Raw genomic sequence first — 21,162 nt, 5'->3', positions numbered from 1 at the left:
TGATTTAAATCTGACTGAATAAATAAACAAATGGGGGAGAATAGACAAATCTGTGCAGAAGAATTTGAAATAATTTATGTAGTCTGTCCTCAAGGAGAGTGAGCTTAACTTCCTACTCCTAAAGTGTGGGCTGTGCAATGTGACTTCCTTCCAAAGCAGACAGTATATATAAGAAGAGGGAAAAAGAGTAATTTTACAGTGAAGCAACCTGACAAAACTATCAGCCAGTTATCGAGGTCAACATTAACAGCAATAAACCATATTGAAAGTACGTACCCTTGATATGATGTGATGAAAACAGCATTTTAACTCTTTGGTCTTCCTTCCCCAAACTTATGACCTCAGTCTAATCATGAAAGAAATATCAGACAATTTGCAATAGAGAGACATCCTACATAATACCTGACCAGTAATTTTCAAAACTGTCAAGCTTGTCAAAAACAGGAAAATCTGAAGCATTCTCACAGCAAAGAGGAGCCTAAGGACGTGTGACAACTAAAAGTAATGTGGTTTTGTATATGGGATCCTGGAATAGAAAAAAGGACATTAGGTAAAAACTAAGGAATCTGAATGAACTATGAGACCTTATATAATAATAATGTATAATGTTAATAGTATATCACTATTGGCTCATTAATTATAACAAATGTAGCACAATAACATAAGATGTTAATAACAGGGGAAGTGAGTATGTTAATAATATGGGAACTTTGTATAATCTTCTGAATTTTTCTTTTAATCTACAACTACTCTGTAAAATAATGTTGCATACAGTTAGCGGTGGATACAGTGCCTCAGGAGCGTGTCTTCTCATTCTGGGGAGAAGGTGAGACAGTGTATAAAGGATAGCTGCATCTTATTAGATGAAATAAGTTGTTTTTTAGTTGCTTGAACCATCAAATGTATGCAGAAGAATAAATATGGAAGCTGAGTAGAAAACCGGTGAACTGTGCCAGCTTAATGCTTCATCTTTATCTTCATCATTTAATCCTTCATCTCCAAATCCACACTTCTTTGCCCTGCTTTGTGATGTAAACTTTTCTCCTTTGCCATCTGATGCAGTGTTAGGCTTTGCCATAAATGGTACTAGAGGAATGTCGCAAGGCAGTAGTGGCAAGAAGGCACTTCACTTCCATTCTCCAACTTTCCTTCCTTTTCACTGGGCACAGGAGCCAGTGGATGGGTGTGTGGATGGTCCTGTCGCACCTCAGCAGCCCTGACTGACCAGCTCCAGCTTTGCACTCAGGCCCCGTTCTGCCCACCTGGCAGCTAGTTCTGCAGCAGCTCCGTCTTCACCCCCAGGCAAAAGACGTCTCCAGCCTCCCACACCTTCTGGCCACGCTGGACTACTGCCACATACAAGCCCTGGTCCATGCCCCATGGTAAGTGGCTAGATGATCTGCCAGCCAGTTTCTGGCTCACGTTGCCTGAGCCCAGCTGGTGTTACGCAGCTGGCCCTTACAGACTACATCTTTAACCTTCTGAACCATTTATGCACTCATTTGTTTATTGATCACTTACTAGATGCCAGACAGTGTTCTATTAAACTTTTGTGTACAAAACCCCAAACCAAGAACAATGACTTAATCACAAGGATGGCAGAGCTACAGAAGAATGTGCAGACTTGACAAGTCACTTATGCTAAAGTCAGAAGCATGATAGGGAAGGGATGGGACCCTAGCACCTGGGATAGGGGTGTTGCGTGAAAGTGTCTCTGAAATTTGGCCCTCCAGATTACCCAGAACATTTCAGGCTAGCTGAGGAGCTCTTTCCTCATAAGGACAACTGCCCTCTGCAGACAACTCTTCTGAGGCTGATGCTTCCCAGATAAATGCTTGTCCTCATAGGAGCTGCTGCTTTTACCTCTGCATTGCCTCCACACCAGTAGCTAAGATAATCTCATCTTAGCCTCACCAGGGAAATTCAGTTTTTTCCCTGTGAGGAAACAGACTATGCACTGAAAGACTTGGCAGGACCTGGGCAATTGGTGCTGGCATGACCCAGGGGAAGATGTGTAGGAGTGGGTTGTGAGAGTGCTGGGTGGAGGGCAGTACAAATCATGATTTAACATCCTGGCTAGAATACTTAGGAATGAAATGTTGTACATCTTCTTATTAAGTTTAATGTTAGGATTCTAACTTGTTTACAGGAATTGGTCAAACATTAGACCAGGATTGTGTTGAGAATTTGGGAATTCCTCCATCCAATAGCCTTAGGTCACAGTCATTGCACTCTGGGATTCACATTTCACTGAATGAAAGAAAAGATGACATTTCAAGAAGAATGAGCATATTGGTTATTATCTGTAAATCATGTACACTATCAAGATCATCCAAATCCAGTCCCCAGATATGAGGATAATTATTGCATGCACCTTTAAAATGCATGCAAAGAGTTTTAAGTCTCTGTCAAATCAATTGAACTGATCCTTAGCTGGAGGATGTGGTTGTCTTAAAGCCTTGTTGACTTCCTATGGCATGTTTACTTGTCAGAGTTGAAGATGAATATTTCTGTGATGAGATACAGTGGCTTCCTATGATGTTTGTATTAGCAAAATTACAACAGCAGTTAATAAAATATAGTCAGGCTATTTTAAATAACTTTATTTTTAAATTTAACAAGCTCTTATTAGAAATGCTTTGGTATCAATACAATAAAAACATCTTGGTTTCCCCCTCCCCGCTGAATCATATCAAGTAAAAGGAAAATTTAAGCATTTGTTCTCCCTAGCTTTTTTTGGATTTTTTAAACAAATAATGACTACTTCTTATTCACATGGCTTAATATGGGTATAATTATACTTTTTGTGTGTCTCAGGAAAAAGAAACAAAATATCCAGAAGAGAAATTTGCAAACATTTCTTAGTTTCTTCAAAGGATGTTTATGTAGATGGTACACCTCTCAGATAACTTTTTTCCCCAGCTTTGCCATTCTCATCCTTAGAGCTGCAAATTAAAGGAAAAACAGAGAGAGTTATAAAAAAAAGGTTTATTTTTCACTGTAAATGACCATTTCATAGATTGCAGGAAAGTTTGAAACATACCTCAGATGATTTTATCCAACAATGTGAGCATTGTTTTAGTAGCATAAAAAGATAGTAGAGATAATAAGCTATGGTTAACTTAGGGTAGAAGCAGCCTCAGAGCTAGAAGGAACCCATTTCTATAAAAATCAATAGAGCAAACACAGCATACATTGAGTAAATACAGGATTAGTGCACAATATCATTATTAGCCATAGATAAACAGCTATGGGTCAATGACTGTGTTTCGTGCATTTTTCTCGGTTATGCACTACTAAAGAAAAAAAAGCATTGACATAAACCCTAATTCATGATGGCTGGTTTATCTTTTAACTCATCAAACTTGGTTATCCTAAGGGGCGTTATCCTTAGATATAGAATGGTAAGAAAAAATTTCTTCATAATGAAACAACGTGAGCCAGTAATGAAGAGCTGGAGTAATTATAAAATGTCTTTGTCAAGATATAAGTACTTCAAGTGGCAAATTTATCTTTTTAACATATTTCACTGCTAATGATATATTGGATGTAGAAACTATTTAAAAATGTAGATTTAAAATTCATAGCACTCCCCTGATGTTCTGGTATCATGCCGTTAATATTTAGGACCTCAGAGCATACATAGCTGCCTCAGTCATGTTCCAAAAGCTGAGAAATTCTTTCAAGGCACTGATCATTACACTCATGTGTGATATGGCCCAAGAACCAGCTATTTCCCTGTTTACAAGATTTTGTTTAATAAAAAAATAACGAGGGAAGCGTGTTCTTTCATGTCACAGCCATAGATTAGTTGTCTATTAACAAATGAAATGACCCTAACTCTAAGAAGCTCTTTTCCACAAATATGAGAAAGGATGGGGCTCTACTAGGGTAGCAAGACAATGGTCATTTTTATTGTCATTCTACTTATACAAAATGTTTTTGTTTAAATGAAGTCAAAGAGCATTATTTCCCTTGGAACCTTAAGGAAAATGATTATTTCTCATGGCAGGATCAAGAATATTGTCTTGAATTTGTGATTAGCTGAGAGAATTTCCTTTGCTCTGTAGCCAGGAGGATGGTCTCGACTGCTGGGAGATGTTGGATGGTGAAACCTGAGGAGAGGACTGTACTTCCATAGCAAGAGGTCAACTGAAGGCAGAAGGCAAGACTTTATAGTTTTGACTCTTGGATTTTTGGACCTCTACCTTGCCCATACCAGAAATGAGAGCAGGGGCCAAATTTCATTTTAAGGGGCTTTTTAAAGGTCTCTGTTCAGGCAAGGGCAAAGTCCTCCTCCCTACAATTACTCCTCAACTTAGATTCAGTAAATCACACATGCCCAGTGTGCTGTGGACATTCAATGAAGTTCTTAAAGGACATCTTGGATGTCTGTATCCTCAATAGTAGGGTAATCCAGTAACTCACTGTCCCATTCTTTAAGGGAGGACAAGGCATTCTAGACTGTTAGGGTCTGCTATTCCTTTCTCAGGCCTATGGTAAGTAGACGACGTGAGTTCCAAGTAGATATGCAGGGCCAGAGCATGTTGGCAATGGGGAGGCCCTCAGTTGTAGCAGCCAAAAAACCTGGGTCATCAGCTCTCCTTTATCCTTCTTCTTTCTGCTCTTCTCCGATCTCTGCCTCCTCTTCTCATAGCAATCCAGACACATAGTTTTGGCTGGTTTAACTGTATGGAAGAGAGCTTGCCTCCTTCCTCTCCATATCCCTTGGCTCCTAACGGTTGCCACAGGTTGGCAATTTTGCACCAATAGCTTGTGAGTCCCATGGAGCTGAGGTTCCCTACCCTTCACCCTGAAATGTCACAGACATCTATAACAGAGCTAGAAGAAATACAAAAGTAGGTTGGTGAGGACTCCCAAAGGAAGCCAGCTGTCTAGTTGGTGGGGATGGTAGTGGAGTCCCTGTAAAAGCATACTGGGGCCACTCAGTGATGGACATCGAGCCAGATACTTAGAACATGTCCCTGTTCTGTTTACATTAGCAAATGGACATAACTTTGCCCACATTTTCTCATCATGTCTTATCCTATTCAAAGTTTTAACTAAAAAAATCTGGTCTTTGGGATCTCCAGATTCCACCTTTTCCCACCTTTCTTCCTCCTTCATGCTCTTTTCCGAGTTAAAAGTTGCTCTTAGATAAGGCTCTGATAACGACATTTATACTAAAAAAAAAGAGACTAACAATTCTTCACTATTATGCTTCCCAGAAATATTTCTATTTAGTAGGGTACCTAAGCCATAAATAAAGTAATTGACTGAAAGGTGGATTTTCAAGTACCAATACATATTTTTTTGTGGGGGGGGGGTTGAGGGAGAAGCTCAACCCATTTGGTGCTTGTGAAACTGAAATACATAGGTTGCTGTATATTCTATGCATATGGATGTCCCCTGAGGGCATATGCTGTATATTCTATGCATATGTCAAACCCTGAGGGTTATTTTTAAAACCCATTAAAACTATTAGCTCCTTAATCCATATGCTGAATTGGAAAACAGGAATGTAAAACAATATCATGACAGAAGGTGAGGAATTTGGAGCATTCTGTTTATAAGATGCTTTGATTGATAGTACAAAACTTTGTATTGTTACTTTGGAAAAAGTCTTCCTGTTTTCATTATTTTAGTTCAGTAGCATGATTAGTGTCGTCTGGAAACATTAGTCACTTCCTGTCTTTTTCTATGGGATACATGTGTTGACTTGGGTAGGGGAGAAGGAATAAGGGTGTTCAGGAGGAGCTGGCTAACATTCAAATTTAAAAAATGGGAGGTTTTACATTGGGTAATGTCTTGACCATAAATAGAATGTTCATTTTTTTCCTTAAGTCTCCTGTGTCATTGTTTAAAAAATGAATTTAAGATGCAAAGTTCGACTGGCAAACAAAGCTCATTCTCAAAAGAGAACAGAACTTTTAAGTTTTAGCAGGTTTCCATTGTGGGGACATACCACTCAACTCTAATTTAGGAGGATAATATAACTGTACACTTATCAAGAGGTTAGAAATTCTTCAGATAATTACATTTACAACTGATAGGCCTAATTTAACTACTTAGAAAAATGGAAGAGGTCCATTTCATTGTATTACTGGGAACCCGAGACTGGGTTTCTGGGTTTCAGAGGAAGAAACCTTCCTGAGCTGTGCAGTTACTACCACAGTTCTGAAGCATTAGCAGGTTCTTTGATTGCTGGATTAGCTGGGACTTAACAGTTACTGCTTTTTAATGAAAATTCTTCCATTAAAACATTTAAAATTACTCTTGCTTTCACACATCCAGTACCTGTGTCTGGGTAATTTGACTTATGTCTTTAGCCATGGTAAGTGTAGCTATTATAAATGATTTTTATCATATTCGTATTTATTGTTTATAAATAAGTAGAATACAGTATTCAAGTGATAGCAAGGAATCTAAACTGGTGAGCTATCACCTTCGTAGAAAAAAGTGTTATCTTCTAGTCAATGCTAAAAAAGCTACATAGCTGTAAAACTTTACAGACAATGAGAATATATGGGATGCCACTATTTAGAAAATAAAAAAATAAATTTTCTAAGTTAGGGAAGATTATGTGAAGTTAAATCTTATAGATACTGTAAGACAAACTGATATTCTATTTTAAAAGGTAGAAAAATTAAGGAAATTAAGTTAATAAAATTATAAAAGTATAGAGAAACAAGATATAGCAAAGTAACAAAATATCACACTGAAAATAAAATTTGTCTTATTTTTTCTTGCAAACTTAAGGCAGTTTGTTAAATTACGTAGGAAGTCTAAAACCACAGAGAAGCACATACAAAAGGCTGGCATCAGATTCTCATGGGGAGAGTTCTGGTACTGATGCTCCAATGGGAGAGTGATCCAGATACATTCACACACAGTACATACCATGACAGAAGCAGCATGTCAAGCCACTAAGGTCAGTCAATGCAGTATCCGAAGAAGGCAACACATTTTTTTTCACTTTCTTTATCTTTTGAAGTGACAATCGCTTCACTTATGATGGTAATAAATCACATAAGCATTAATTAAAAAAAAATCTTAGCATGTATTAGGCTATGAGGTGGTCCAAAAAAGCTGAAAGCAAGAGGGTTTGGTACAACACAGAGAGAAGATTGTCACATGAGTAAACAGCAGTGGCAAGCCTTGCCATTTTTGTTACCTGTTAAAGATGGATCCTCAGTGCCATCTCCTGCCATCTGAACGTCAAGCGGAGAATGGCGGACGGGGTTGCCTAAGCTTTCCTCTTGCTCTTTCAGGGATATGGAGTTTTTGTGGGGAGATTTATGGTTTGTGTTTTCACGGGGATTAACTTCTGACCTCTTTCTCGGCAGTGGTGTTGGTCTGGCAGGCTGGAAGACCTGACTAGAAGGAGGTCTGGGATGGTAGGATGGGTTCTCAGCTTCTCCTTCACCCTCTTCCTCCTCATCGTCAATCACAACCAGCTCAGCGTGGATGATCCCGTCATACCCCGTCAGAAGCTTCTTCTCTTCCTCGTTGTCTTCTGCCTGCTGGTACCCCATGAAAATCATGGTCACGGGCTCTGTCTTATCTATGTCAGAAGGCAGGGAGTGAACAATCTTGTATCTAACATCTTCCTCATCCTCCTGGCAAGGAGGAGAAGAACCCTGGTGTTCTGACTTCCCAGAGAGGCCCTTGCTGGGACTCAGTCCTGCCTTTGGAGATGGAGCATACTGGTCCTGCATCACATGTGATTCTTCCCAAGGAGTTGTCATCCTCTTTTGTAGGCTATGGGGCATCTCCTCTGCTTGGTGAGTCATTGATCGGGGATGAGGTATTGGCCGAATGGGACTCACGTGATTGAAGCTGTTGCCCCTCTCCTCTGAAAGTCCATTGTCCATGTTGTGTATGGACCCATTCATATCATTACTCAGTCCATTAGCTTTAATCTTAATCCTTTCTTGGAAGTTTGGTCCAGGAGTTACCTTCTCTCTCTGCGGAGTCGTCGGTCTGCAAAATGGATTGGCATATACAGGCTCATGGTACTCTGTTGGGGATTTAGAATTTCTCTCTGAAGCTTGTCTTAGAAGTTCCTCTACTTCGACTGGTGCCAGGCCATCGGTGCCATTGTAGGCTGCACTGTGATTAGAGCTTACTGCATATACTGACTTCTGCCCGTCGTCATAAACTTTTATCCCTGTACCTTTAAAGTCATCTGATGGGAGAGGTATTGATGACAGGACTGTACTTTCTCCAGTTTTCAAGTCTTTTTCAACTTTGATTTCCATGGCATACAAAGCTGTTGAGAGACAAATTCGATCCTTGATTTAGTCAACTTTTTCTCCTGTAAAGTGTCTTGCCTTCAGTGTTTATTTGTATATTAAGTATATACCCTTGATGGTCTTTTATGAGATGTCTTTTTTTTTAATTTCAGATTTTATTCATTAATTATATAATGACTAATGCTTTAATGACACGAGTTGTTTTTTTGTAAGGATGTATGAAATTACTGAAAAACTCCAGTAGGAAGGACTGAAGAAGAGAAGCTGATTGGAGAAGAGAAACAGATGGTTCCAAACAGTACAGATTTTCATTGGGGAACCAAAAGATATCTTCTTTCTAATTAATAAATCCAACACAACAGATTTGTACTTTTTTACCTTGCTAAGGGGGAGGAGTCAGATCTTTTATTTTATTTATTTATTTATTTATTTATTTATTTATTTATTTATTTATTTATTTATTTATTTATTTATTTATTTATTTATTTATTTATTTAGGGGGTAGGTAAGTAGGTTTATTTATTTATTTATTCTTGGAGGAGGTAGTGGGGACTGAACTCAGGACTTCCTGCATACTGAGTACACACTCTGCCACTGAGCTATACCCTCCCCACTAGGTTGTTTTTCCAGTTAGGAGGACTGTGTTGCTCTGTGCGTGACCACAGGCAAAAGGCCTGTACATTCTACTACGTTGCGTCCTTGCTGCACAGGCTAGCAGCCTGCTGAAACTAGAAAGGAGTGCTCTAAAGTTTTCACAACTGGGACGTTGTTTAAATGTGGCTCTGGTATTGAAGAGGGAAGGAGAAGTCTAGAATCACATGCTTCTCCTTTTGCCTTATGTTTCTTTTCATTTTCACTCCCATTTTCAAGGAGAAGAAGGGCTAAGAATAGAGCGATATCAGCTGCACTGAAACAGCTGACCTGGGGAGAACTGGTTGACTTTGGGGAAGCTGAGATCTGCTTCTCGGCCCTGGCAAGATCCTTACGGCTGGGATTGTAACTGGCAGAGTAAAGCTGATGAGACTCTGGGCAAAATTACAATGTAGCACTGCTTGGTTTACTGTGTCGCCCCTGCCTTCCTCTTTGAATGCATCTGGCATTCCATCCTCCTCCACAGCCCAGTGCTTCTTGGCCTTTGCCGGCTACCCAGCTAAAACTGCAACACCCTCACCCACACTCACCCTATCCGCCTTCTCTGCTTTATTCTTCTCTTCAGCATTTTCATTTCCTACCATGATGTATTTTATTTATTTACCTAATTTTTAATCTATTTTCTCCCTTAAACTGGCAACCCTGTGAGGGCAGAGATTTTTGCTATTTTATTGACTACTGTATTCTTAATGTGAGAACTGAGCTTGGCCAAGAGTAGGGCTTCACTGAGTATTTGTTGAATGAATGAATGACTGCTCCCTGTAGATTAAGTATAGCTTCTCTTTTCACTCTGAAATTCAAAGGTTCCCTCTCTGCCCCTGTACAAGCCTTCATTTTCCCAGGGCCTTTGAAGTGTTAGTTTTATGAAAATCATTCCCACATGGGGGTAAATAATGCCTGGATTTCTCAAAGGGAATATTTTAATTTCATTCATTTCATTTCTTTTTATTCTAGTGTCTACTACATGGAATATGTTGAGAGAGATGTTTTTGAGCAGGGGGCTTTGCTTTAAGAGCTTCTCATCTTGAGGATTTTATCTTCCCTGTCCTTACCTAGTTTGCTGGGGAATAAAATGCATGGAACGAGTACTGTAACCCCATTATCTCTACTTGTGCAAGTGACTCACGTACCTCATGGAACTTTGTAGACCATTGAGTACCCTGGATAAGATGTCATAGCAAGTTGCTAACATTTGATATTGTAAAATCTGAATTTGAGCACCTACCACTGAAGACAGAATTTTCATTTACCTTTTCTGTTTTGTTCATCATCTTCTATTCCTTCATTTCTTTCCTTCCGTAATCTGGAAGGTACGTAGGATTTTGGAAGGTCAGGGATATTAGCATAGATGTCTTCAATTGACTCTGTAAAATTAATATTAATTCAAAATACATTTAGAACATATTTACAACAATGGGAAAAATTTCAGTGGACTTAGCCAAAAGTATCTTAGTTAGACATTGCACAGATTGCTCAGAAACATACCTTCTGATGTTTCTTCCCTTTCCACTTTCACCGACTGTAAGAAAAAAGAATTCTCCATGATAATACAGTTTAAAAAATAAATTCAATTATTTGAAGAATTATACGCCATTTGTGGACTAATTTTGGGAAAATTAGTTTTAAAATTATAGTTTTAAACTTAGCTAATGCTCACCCTTATTATGTCTTCTGTTGTCCTCTCAACTGATTTTAGTTTCTTTAAAATTGCCTCTTCATGGGTTGAGATTTGCAGTTCAGCCTTTTCGAGATCTTGGATCTCTTTCTCAAGTCTGACAACAAAAAGATATACATTTTATTGCTGAAGACAGTGCAAGTACAGAGCTCTCAAATATACCTTCCTCATACATCAACTTTCCTTGGAATATTGCCTGTAAGTATCCAGATACTTTCTAAGAACGGAGCATCACCCCAAACATCACATGAAGTACATGGCAGATTCCTAATACCTGACTTTGACTTAATCATTTTCAATTGAAGTTTTTTTATTTTTTATTTTTGACAAAGGGAATTCTTAGGTAAAGTGTTTGACCATTGGTCCCATTTTCTTCATTGCAATGACTAATGTTACTTCCAAATGAAATAGAGAAATTTCTTTTATAAAGAGACTTAAGTTTAAGCTTAGACCAAAAGAAATGGTCCATCTGTTGTTATTCGGTAGATTGCCAATTTTTCTTACACAAGTTTCCATATAAATAATTTGGAGAAAACATATATTTATTTTTCTAGCCAAGCAACACTGTATAACATTATAATTATTAGACTTGATTTAAGTCATTGCTATTTAACACTTAAAATCCCAGCATATCCTAACGTTGCAAATGACAACTTCATTTAAATTTCATGGTTTCCTAAAAGTTGTGCCACATTATACTGAGTAGAGTGCAGAGGTGAGAAATGGACAAAAGCTAGTCCAGTGGCCTCAGCCGCTGCTGTTACAGGGACGATATTTCCATTTGTCAGGCCACTTCTCACATGGCCTGACAAAAGTGTAAGGGAACTGACTCGTAGGGACAGAAACAGACATTTGAAACTGGACTGTCGCAAACATTCTGAGCTGGTATCTTGACCATTGTAGAGCTGCGTGTCAGATTCAAGTTAATTCCAGTGTGTGGCATTGTGACCTCTATCCTGTACAAAAACACACAGCCACTGGCACCCACCCAGTTAGTAAGGCTGGCCCTTGGCAGCCATGAAGCGCATGTAGTTTCTCAGCCAAATACTCTGAGCTCTAAAATCAGCTGCCTCGGAGGACGGCTGCTTAGATACAGCAGCTTGTTCAGGAGATGACAGCTGTGGGCATTAGTGTCAGCTAAGATAACTGTCAGTTTTCTTGACTTCCTTCTTTAAGATGGTCATGTATCTGGCAGCTCAGAATTCCGGTGCTGTCGTCACACCAATAAAAGCCCAAGATATGGTCAGACAGATCATTCTCCTATTCGTTGCTTTTGTTTAAAAATTCTGACTTTCCTGCTACCTCTACCTTCCTTTGAGGAGCCACTGGGAATCCTGGGCAGGGGAGAAGTATGCTAGGACAGGAAACTTAAACACGTCCGTTGGCCGCTGTACTGAGAATAGACTGGACGGGGCAGACATGGAGGTCGTGGTTGTTGCAATAATTCAGATGAAATGGCTTAATCCAGGGTGTTCGCTGGTACAAGGGTGAGAAGTGATTGGACTGTGGAACTATTTCAGAGGAAGAGCTGCTAGGAGTTGTTGATAGATTACATACAAGGTGTGAGAAAAAGAGATGTTAAGGGTGATTCCAGGGTTTGTGACCTGAATAAGTGGAAAAGTGTGAATGCAACTGGCCAAACAGTAATCCGGGAAGGAGAAGAAAGGAGACTGGTGGCGGATGTGTTATACCTGAGACGGTCAGATGGCGATATGGAGAAGACAGTGTGTAAGATGTAAAAGCTGGGGGCTCAGCGAAGTCTGGGTTTGAAGTGACAAATTTGGGAGTTGGTGTTTATAGCCATAGGAATGAAAAAGATTTCCAAGAAAGACAGGGATTCCAAGGAGTGAGTCCTGAGGCAACTAGACACCTAGAGGTATGGACAATGCTAACTATTTCGTGGGGCTTAATAAGGAATAAAAGAAATAGTGAGCACTTGGCAAATGCTAGTTTCCTCCTGTTTCTGCCGCTGCCTATTTCTGGGGACCAGAGATAGAGCTCTTGGTCTTCCTGGGCAATTGCAGCTCAGGGAGTTTGACGTGCACTGGTATTTGTGGCTGTTTTCCTCTGTAGAGGGGCCTGTGGGTGATGTACTGTCATGTAATTCCCATGAATGTCTTTAATATGGTAAGAATATGAGGTTGCAACCCTGCTAACTCTATCAAAGTATCTGCTAATGAATGTTTTTGAAGGTTTTCAAGTCCTTGGTGAAAGCTACATGAGTATGAGGCTGCAGTCAAATGACACGTCACGATGTGTTTGTGAAAATCAAACAGAAGCTCGCGCACACCCACTTTCTGTTTTTTATCACTTCATTACAACCAACTCTCCGTTAAGTAGGATAATAAGGAAGCGTCTTGGTGCCAATTACTTTGAATCACAAAGTTCTGCCAGGAGATGCTCACTGATACAGAGCATTTCTGAAAATTCTCACTTTAATATTCTATTTTTTTATATTGACTTATGGACGACATAAATACTGTTAAGACATAAATGTTAGAGTTTTTTTTTTTTTTTTCTCTGAAAAAGCTTTCTAAAAGATGAGAATGTCAGTGGAGGTGATGGGAAACAAAGGAAACAATAACTGAGAGTAAGGAACTGGCTTCTCTCCAGCCTCCACCCCCCACCCCCACCCAAGGTCAGAGCTCAGAGGGGCAGGCGCTGTGGTGGCCCAGCAGGAGACGAGCAGGTCTGACAGCCTCCCACCAGATGATGCGCCAAGTGTTTGAGAAATGACGATTCTTAAGGAGCATAAGACAAAAATCACAACTGGGAGGCAGGTGCTGTCTTTGTGTATCTAGTGCAGCGGGCCTCAGCTGAGGGCAGTGTCCTCCCTAAGGTCACCTGGTAATGTCTGGAGATGTTTTGGGCTGGCACAACCTGAGAAGTGCTGCCGGGGGATGCTGCCAACCATCCTATAATGCACAGTCCCCCACAACAAAGGCATCTCTGGTTCAGAGTGTCAGAGGAAACCCCAAGGTCGAGAAACCCCGGGCACCTGGAACAATGCCTGGTAGAGTATAGGTGCTTGATACTTGCTTTATAAAGGATTTTTAAATGTCCATCTCTGGGATATTTTTTACTTTTTCCTCATTATTCCTCTCTTCCATGTAGCCGTAATATAGAATCTAAACTTATTATTTGTTGACTAGGATTTGATCATCCTGCTTTAATTGAAAATTATCACTTGGGTTAACTTGCTTTTCAAGTCTCTCTCTCTATTTCTATATCCATCAAATCTATCTATCTGTCTATATTTATTTATTTCTTTCCTGGCTCAGTGACTGTTCATAGAGGACACTTAACCCTGATTTAAAGCTCCAAAAATGCAGGGCTTAAATTAGGGCCTCATATCTAAGTCTTTTCCTAAGGTTTTGCGTGGAGAGAATTTAGCAAGTGTAAGTGAAGAACTGGAGGAATATATATGTATCTCTGTATGTGTGTGTAGGTAATTCATATACATATGTATGTATGTGTATGTGTGTATTTTTGTGTATGCATATGCAAAATTTCAGTTTTACATATATAAGTAGAAATTCATGTGTATGTATATTTGTGAACGTAAATCTAATTTTTTTTTTAACATAGAAAGCTTTGGGTAGGTCTCTGTGGAATAACTCTCTAACCTTCACCTGCTTATCTCTCAGCTAATGGGTTAGAATTTCCATAAATGCTGCCATCCCCATCTTTAGAGGTATTACCTTTCTGAATGGGAATTGAGCTCCTAGAAATGCTGATTCAGTTGGGTGAGAAACGGGCAGCAGAGAAAGAGAAATATCCTTCCCAGTGCCTCCTGGGCTGTTAGGCGGGGCCTGATGGATGAGTTAGGACCTCTCTCAATTTCTGAGAGATGGTGGGCAGGCGTCATGTGCCAATTTAGATAAGCAGAGTACATGAAAAAGGATTTGTAATGCTATCCATTATTGGAGTCTTTCTTCTCCTTGCCTATTTGCTGGAGAAAAAGAGGGTTATTTTCAAGAGCTCCCTAGGTGAAAGCAAGTAGCTTTCATTTCATGCACTGTTCTAGTAATAACTTTCCTTAATCATCACGAGATAATGTCCCCAGTCCAATTCCAACACACAATTTTTTTGTCTTAGAAAAAGGACAGCACAGAAATGCCAGATGCTCCAGAAAAGGGTTATTTCAGAAGGCAATTTTTCTGCTGCTAAGGGTCCATTTATCTCTTTCAGTTTTTGGTGGCATTAACAAGGACTAACATCCTGATGGAGTTTGCTATTAAAGGCCAAAACAATGGGAATTCAGGAGAAAAAAATTCAGAAGTTCGTGCCCTACCTTATAGCACTTCACTTGCTAGCAATTAAAAAATCATTTAAAATGTACTGAGTATTTACATCTGCCAGGCACCAGTTCTCACCGCATCCCCTGTGAGTCATGTTACTAGTTCCATTTGACAGATGAGCAGACTGGGCACCTAGACAGGCAACTGGTCCAGAGGCTTGCAGGCCGCCTGTGGCAGGATGGAGCTTGAAATCGAGCCTCTGCCCACAGAGCCTGAGCTCTTAACTCCTTACTAATTAGCCACCGTGGGAATAAAACCTTTAAAAACGGGTTCTCGTGAACTTACAGACAGCATTCACTTGCCCAGCAGCACGAAAGGATTTTTTTACTTTCTGTGATAATAAAGTGAAGAGTGAACTGCTGGCTGGGGTCTACCGACGTGCGGCAGTGCTGACTCCTGACCTGCAGAGGTGGTCCCTCCCTCCTGATCTTCATGAGGGTGTTTGTTGCTGTGCTGAGAATTTCTCCGCTTGGTGGCCCAGGCAGTCTGACTGGGAAGAAGTCCACGCTTTGTCGCTTTTCTCCTTGGCTACTTGAGTTTGGTTTTTGGTAGGAGTTCTTAGAAGAGCTTTTTTCCTGAGAAGTCTGAGGTTTCCTAAGCCAGGGCTTCTTTACAGGGAGACTATCTCTGCTTGGGCATAAGATTACTGGTCAAAGTAATGGAAGCTTTAGGTCTTACATAGAAAGCTGGTTATGCAGTTAGATTGTAATACTGCAATTTGAATGCCATCACCAATGCTATGTTTGAAATTAAGTTTATGACTGGCTTTAGCTGTATACTTTGAAAGGACTGACAAGTTACTTGTGTCTCGGTAGCTCAAGCTCTCTTGTTAAAAGCCAGGACCACACCCAAAGAGATGGCCCAATGGCCACTTCTCTGGGATGGGCTGAGTCAGCATGTCTTAGACCCAGGCTGTGCCACTACTGATGTACCTCTGAGACCAGCTGATGGCAGTGCTAGGACCACCTCACCAACTGCACCCCAAGCTAGGATCCCCAAGAAGGATCCAGTTTCTTGTCAGACTCCCAGGCTACCAGATGTGTTTACCTCCAACAGGTATTGAATTCGGCATGGAGTGGTGAGCAGTTGTAACCCTTGACTCTTTCCTTGAGCCAGAGATTCTCTTTCCTTTCTTCCCCACTGAATCTTGGGAGAACAGGAGGTGGCTAGTGGCTTACCTATGTTTTGTGAGTTTTTGTGTGAAGGTCCATTTTTCATTCCCCAGCTCCACCCATGGGAACAGAAAGTGAGGACATATCAAAGCTAACACACTTGTCTTAATTATTGAATCCCTCCAAGCTTCAGTTTTCTCATTTGGGGAGTAATAGTACTCACAAAGTGTTGTCTTAAGGAGGTAAGTGAGATAGTGTTTGTAAGCGTCTAGCACAAGGCTTGACATAGAGGAATTCCTCAATAACGATTAGTTACCCCTTTCTCTTCCTCAGTCTGCCAGGGAGGGAAGGGCCATCTCTGACAACTCCAGTGAAAGAGAAAACCTACCAGGTCCATTTTCGGATTTGATCTTTAACTTTAATATCAATGATTTTAGAGCAAGCATGGTGCTAATATAGTTTCAGGGACACACCTGTCCTTGAAAATACTGTTCTAGACAGAAAATGAAAACAATGATCCAGCATTATCAGAGGTTTCATAATAGTTATGAGGATAGTGTCTATTTAATAAATGCTGTTCAATAGATGATGTCTATTTAATAAATAAAAGAATATGTTAGTCTGTTTTGATAACCTGCAATTTCCCCTCAAACCCATTCCTCCTATGTTTTTAGTAACAGAACTCCCTGAGTTTTATGTCTCCCTGCTGCCCTGCTACAGACTACATTTCCCAGTCTCCTCTGCATTTAAATGATGCCATGTGACTAAATTCTGGCCAATAGGATATTAGCAGGAGTTAACTCTGGTATTTTCAGGTCATATCCTTAAAATAGCACTGTTTGCCCTCTGTTTATCTTCCCCTTCCTAAGCTGGAATGCAGATGTGGTGAACTGCCTTTGATTATACAACCAAGGGGACCCCTCAGCGAGTAGCAAAGCAGTAAGACAGAAAGAAACAGGGTCTCTTGATAGTCTCATGTAAAGTTGCTGCTCCCCTCCCTTGAATTTCTCCCAGCTAGGATTGTTATGTGTAGGAGGAAAGCGAACCTTTCTAATCTTGTTTAAGCCACTGTTCTTCTGGAGTCTTTTAAAGCAGCAAAACCAGTGTGCTAATTATTGTATAACCTTATGGAGGATGAATCTTGATGTGACAAATTTTATGAAATCTTTTTCATAATTTTTTGTTGATTCATGGAATTAATCATTAGCATCTTGCATTTCGGGTAGTTCACCAGTAAAAACAGAAAAATAAATCAGTTTTTGCTCCTAGCGGTTAAAGAATTTATGTTTCTAAATGGTATATCAAATCCAACATAGTTTGTTTTGACATTAGCTAGTTAATATTGAATGACTAAGGTTTGCAATGAAAAAAGGAAGGCTTATTTTATTTTTTAATCATAACTCATCTGAAAAATAGCTCTGAAATTGCAATGGATATTCTTGAGTACACATAGTTGATGATTTCAATCAGGTAATTTTGACCGTACTGTTTATCATATGCGATGGGCAGATACATTATTACTACTGGGTCAGAGGTTATAGGTGTTTCATCTTTACAGATAATTTGGCCAATGGGAACGTCAAACTCTATTTTCCCAGTAAAATTGAGAGCATGTAATCTCATAAGGGATGGGCTGTTTCGTTTTATTTTTAAAGTTAGGGTCCAGTAAATTTCATCAAACATTGAACAAACTTTTATTAAGCACCTAGTATATGCCAGGCACATTTTATTCACCAAACTGAATTAAAAGTATATCAAAAAGGATGAAGAACCCTTTTATGCATGGACATAGGTATTGCCTTATAATCGGCCCTTGCCGAACGGCATGTGTGTAAGAAGAAAGGTTTAACCCACCAGTGCAAACAATCACATGCCATGGGTAAGCCTGCCAGAGAATTAAAGGGCATTTGGCATACAGCAAACACTAAGTTTACCCCGAGCCAAATCTACTGCCTCTAATCCTACGCATTGAAGAACAGGGCAAGCGATGCAGCCACGGCAACTTCAAGATAACTAGAGGCAGAGATCTGGCCCAACAGTGACATTGGAAAAAGTGTCAGTCTGCTCTGATAGTTGGGAACAGAGCAGAAATTTAGAAAAGCTGAATAATTTATAGTTAGATGTGAGCCGCTTTTGCATGGGTCAATCTCATCTCCTAATATAACTCTGTAAATATTAACAATTATCTTATGGGGAGATGACACTGTCATGATTTGAAACTGCCTGATAGGTGGGTAATGTCAGAAAAGAATGATTTAGCAGAAAAGCAAGCCCTCTTAATCAGAATAATATTTTGTACATTAAAGGTTGCATCTGCCATGAAAAGCAAGAAACCAAACCAGTTTTCAGAGAACCAGCCACCTTTATGTGCAAGTTACAAATGTAATTTTCAAATGAATGCAGACAAACCCACGCCCTGGAGGTTGGTGTGGTTGCAGCGAATTGGTTAGTTATGGGCTTCTCAAATGTTCTGCCAGGACAGAAGCAGGGTGTGTGGTTTTAATTAGGGCCTGGGGAGAACCTTGCAGGACATGCCAAACACTTGTTAAGAGCTAAATAACTGTAATAATGATTGAAATCGACCTCTACGTAGGTGACATGAGTTTTCGCAAGTGACCTTCAAATACTGCTGTAGCCAGGTTGTGGCAAATTTTTTATTTATTTAATTTTACTTTTCTCAGGTCATGGCAAGTTAATTGCAGATATGCTTACCCATGATTTTGGAAAGCTTTCTTTCCTTTAAAAAAATAGTTGTAGGGGAAAAATATTTTTAGTGACTGTACTGCTTGTAATCATATTATGGAACGACAAAACATATTCAGCGATGTATATAGCCACTTACTGTCTCCATTCAGAAATAATTACTGGCTTGGTGCCTTGTAACCCTTAACATTTTTCTCTAATAGTATTATAGAGCAGCCACTGTATTTTCTACTTTTTATCCACCTCATTTTTACTTTGCTTCTAGTGTTAATTGTTCCTATTTGATACCAAGAACAGGACTCTTATTATTCGAAGACCAAGAATATAAATTCCAACCTCAGTATAACATAGAATAACCAACAAAGACCAGTTAGCCTTGGGTGAGCTAAATGAACGAAGTGACATTTGCTTTATGGCCGACAAAAGCTGCATTGCAAGGGGGTGTTGTGGAAGTTTCCTGAGCTGGTAAATTTGGTCTCTGGACACTCTCCGGGGGTATGGGGAAGCCTGGGCCCCATAGCAGCACAGACCCTTTCTCTAACACAATGAGTCTCTGCTTCTGAACATTCTTTCTTCATGACCACCGCCTGGAGGATGGATCACTGACACTAACTCTCCTCCCACTTTATGGATTGTTCAGTTGCTTGTTTTTCCTTCTTAAATCATGTCAGTTTAGCCAAAGACCTATGACATCCCTGTTCATGGCCTTAAATTTGTGTTTCGAGTCACTGAATATGGTGTTTAATGAGATACGTAATGTTAAAGCACTTTGAAAAGTTAAAGGATCTAAAGAGAGGTAAACACAAATAAAAATTTGCTCTGAGGAGTTTATGATTCTTGAATCTCCTCTCGAGAAACAAAGACTTATATGTGGCGGGTCCTTAATAAACGTTTGTTAAAATAAATCAAGAACAGGCAGGGTGAAGCATGATGGAAAGGGTGTGGAGTCAGAGAGATCTGCGTGTGATTTATGGGCCAGTTGTTAAAAGGTTTATAGCCTTCTGTGCTTTAGTGTCCTTATGTGTAGAACGAGGCTAATTAGACTTCCCTCAGGGAATTGTCATTCTCAGAATAATGCTTAGTACATAATATTTACTCCATAAACGGTAATTGTTTTTCCTGAATTGCAGGAGAGTGAAGGAAGGACTCTTGGAGGTTATTATTCTAATCTACTTTTTTAGCCTCCCATTGTGGTGGGCAAGTGTTTATTCTAGGTAACCGTTTAATTCTTATTTCTACTCACATGTAAATGAGATTGGCAGGTCTGAACAAGGGAGAATGCTGGGAGGTGGGGATAAGGAAATAAAAGAGCATACGAGGAAGGGGGAAAGGTGAAAAGGGAAGTGATGGCGAGATGCTAAAACATGCCATCAACAACTGCCTCTGAAACCAGGGGCGTATTACTGTCACATAACTTTGCCGTTGACTCAGGACAGTTGGGTGTGTTTATTCTTTTTTATTTTTAAAAGAAATTCGAGGCTTTCCCTTTTAGTTTATTAACATTCAATTCATTGTCTTATCTTCAGCTTCTCCTTAAATCCATGGTATTTTCAAGTCCATCCATCCATCCATCCATCCATCCATCATTCATTCACATATTAAGCTATGTAGTCACGGGTATTCCTACTATGTGCTAGGCATCGTACTTTATTTTTTTGTGGGGGAGATAGATTTCTTCCCTTTTTTGATGGAAATTTGGTTAACTTAGCTCCTTTTGTTAAATTAAAAAGGCTTCTAAATTAAAAATAGTCAGAATATCTGGGAAATTAAAAACAACAACAGATGAACTATTACAAATCTGGTAAGCCAATTAGTCAAATATGGGGAGTGGAAAACATGCTCAGAATGATTTTGACTCAAATAATTGCCTGAGAATCATTTCTTAAGTGTTTCCAGGCAACAGCAAATTCACGAAGAAACAAATAGTGTTTTTCTCTCCTTTTTTCTTTTTCCCCCTTCCTCTTCTCTCTTATATTGTCACAGAAGAGCAGCTTGTCTATCTCCCTGCAATGTGTTGCTAGATGTATGTGGCTGAGTGGGTCAGAGCAGGAAAGCAGAAACATTTAGAATGTGATATGTTTCATGCAGCGTGTATCACTGTGTTTGATGAGACACTAGTCTCACTAAGGTACAACTGGCTTGTACAGGTAGATCAGAACATTAAGTAGGGGTTAAACTTGGACAGAAATAATAATCAGCTAAGCTTGGATAAACGGTGACCAGTAACAAAGTCATTTAACCTTTATATTCCTATATCATTGCTTTGGGTTCCTTTTGGAAACAGAATCTTGCCTGCTATCTTTTGAGTTAACTGAGTAGATTATTGCGTTACATGATATTGAGTAGAATGCATTTTCTATTAGCCATCTCCATTTGTGGAGGAATTTCCCTTAAGTGATGTGGGATGACTGCTGTTGCTATAACAGCCCACTCTCCAGCTTTTGTGATGACATATAATTACACAG

General features: G+C 39.7%; 2 protein-coding genes across 22 annotated transcripts in view; one reads left to right on the top strand and one right to left on the bottom strand.

Annotated features, from left to right (window-relative positions):
* The window catches only part of FRRS1 (ferric chelate reductase 1), a 342,186-nt gene that overhangs the window by 94,597 nt on the left and 226,427 nt on the right, over positions 1 to 21,162 (top strand). For 16 of the 20 annotated variants that reach the window (XR_012509147.1, XR_012509136.1, XR_012509138.1 and 13 more), the window contains 2 exons: positions 1,170 to 1,382; positions 4,071 to 4,165. The exons of 1 other annotated variant lie outside the window; for it this stretch is intronic. Coding sequence is in view for 1 of the 19 variants with exons in the window: in XM_074370026.1 (XP_074226127.1) it covers positions 1,170 to 1,273 (104 nt within the window). In the remaining 18 variants the exon portion in view is untranslated. Of the gene's footprint in view, positions 1 to 1,169; positions 1,669 to 4,070; positions 4,166 to 21,162 lie in introns of those variants that run through there. 3 more of the 20 variants (XR_012509146.1, XR_012509130.1, XM_074370026.1) reach the window with 3 other exon arrangements.
* The window catches only part of PALMD (palmdelphin), a 44,614-nt gene continuing 26,040 nt past the window's right edge, over positions 2,589 to 21,162 (bottom strand). For both annotated transcript variants that reach the window (XM_010950435.3, XM_074370028.1), the window contains exons 4-8: positions 10,564 to 10,678; positions 10,392 to 10,425; positions 10,157 to 10,270; positions 7,175 to 8,272; positions 2,589 to 2,945 (exon numbers count right to left, since the gene is read on the bottom strand). In XM_010950435.3, the coding sequence (XP_010948737.1) occupies positions 2,902 to 2,945; positions 7,175 to 8,272; positions 10,157 to 10,270; positions 10,392 to 10,425; positions 10,564 to 10,678 (1,405 nt within the window). In that variant the 3' untranslated portion in view covers positions 2,589 to 2,901. The remainder of the gene's footprint in view (positions 2,946 to 7,174; positions 8,273 to 10,156; positions 10,271 to 10,391; positions 10,426 to 10,563; positions 10,679 to 21,162) is intronic.

The sequence above is a fragment of the Camelus bactrianus genome, chromosome 9 (genome assembly GCF_048773025.1).
Source record: "Camelus bactrianus isolate YW-2024 breed Bactrian camel chromosome 9, ASM4877302v1, whole genome shotgun sequence".
NCBI lineage: Eukaryota > Metazoa > Chordata > Mammalia > Artiodactyla > Camelidae > Camelus > Camelus bactrianus.
This window is presented reverse-complemented; position numbering and strand designations above follow the sequence as displayed.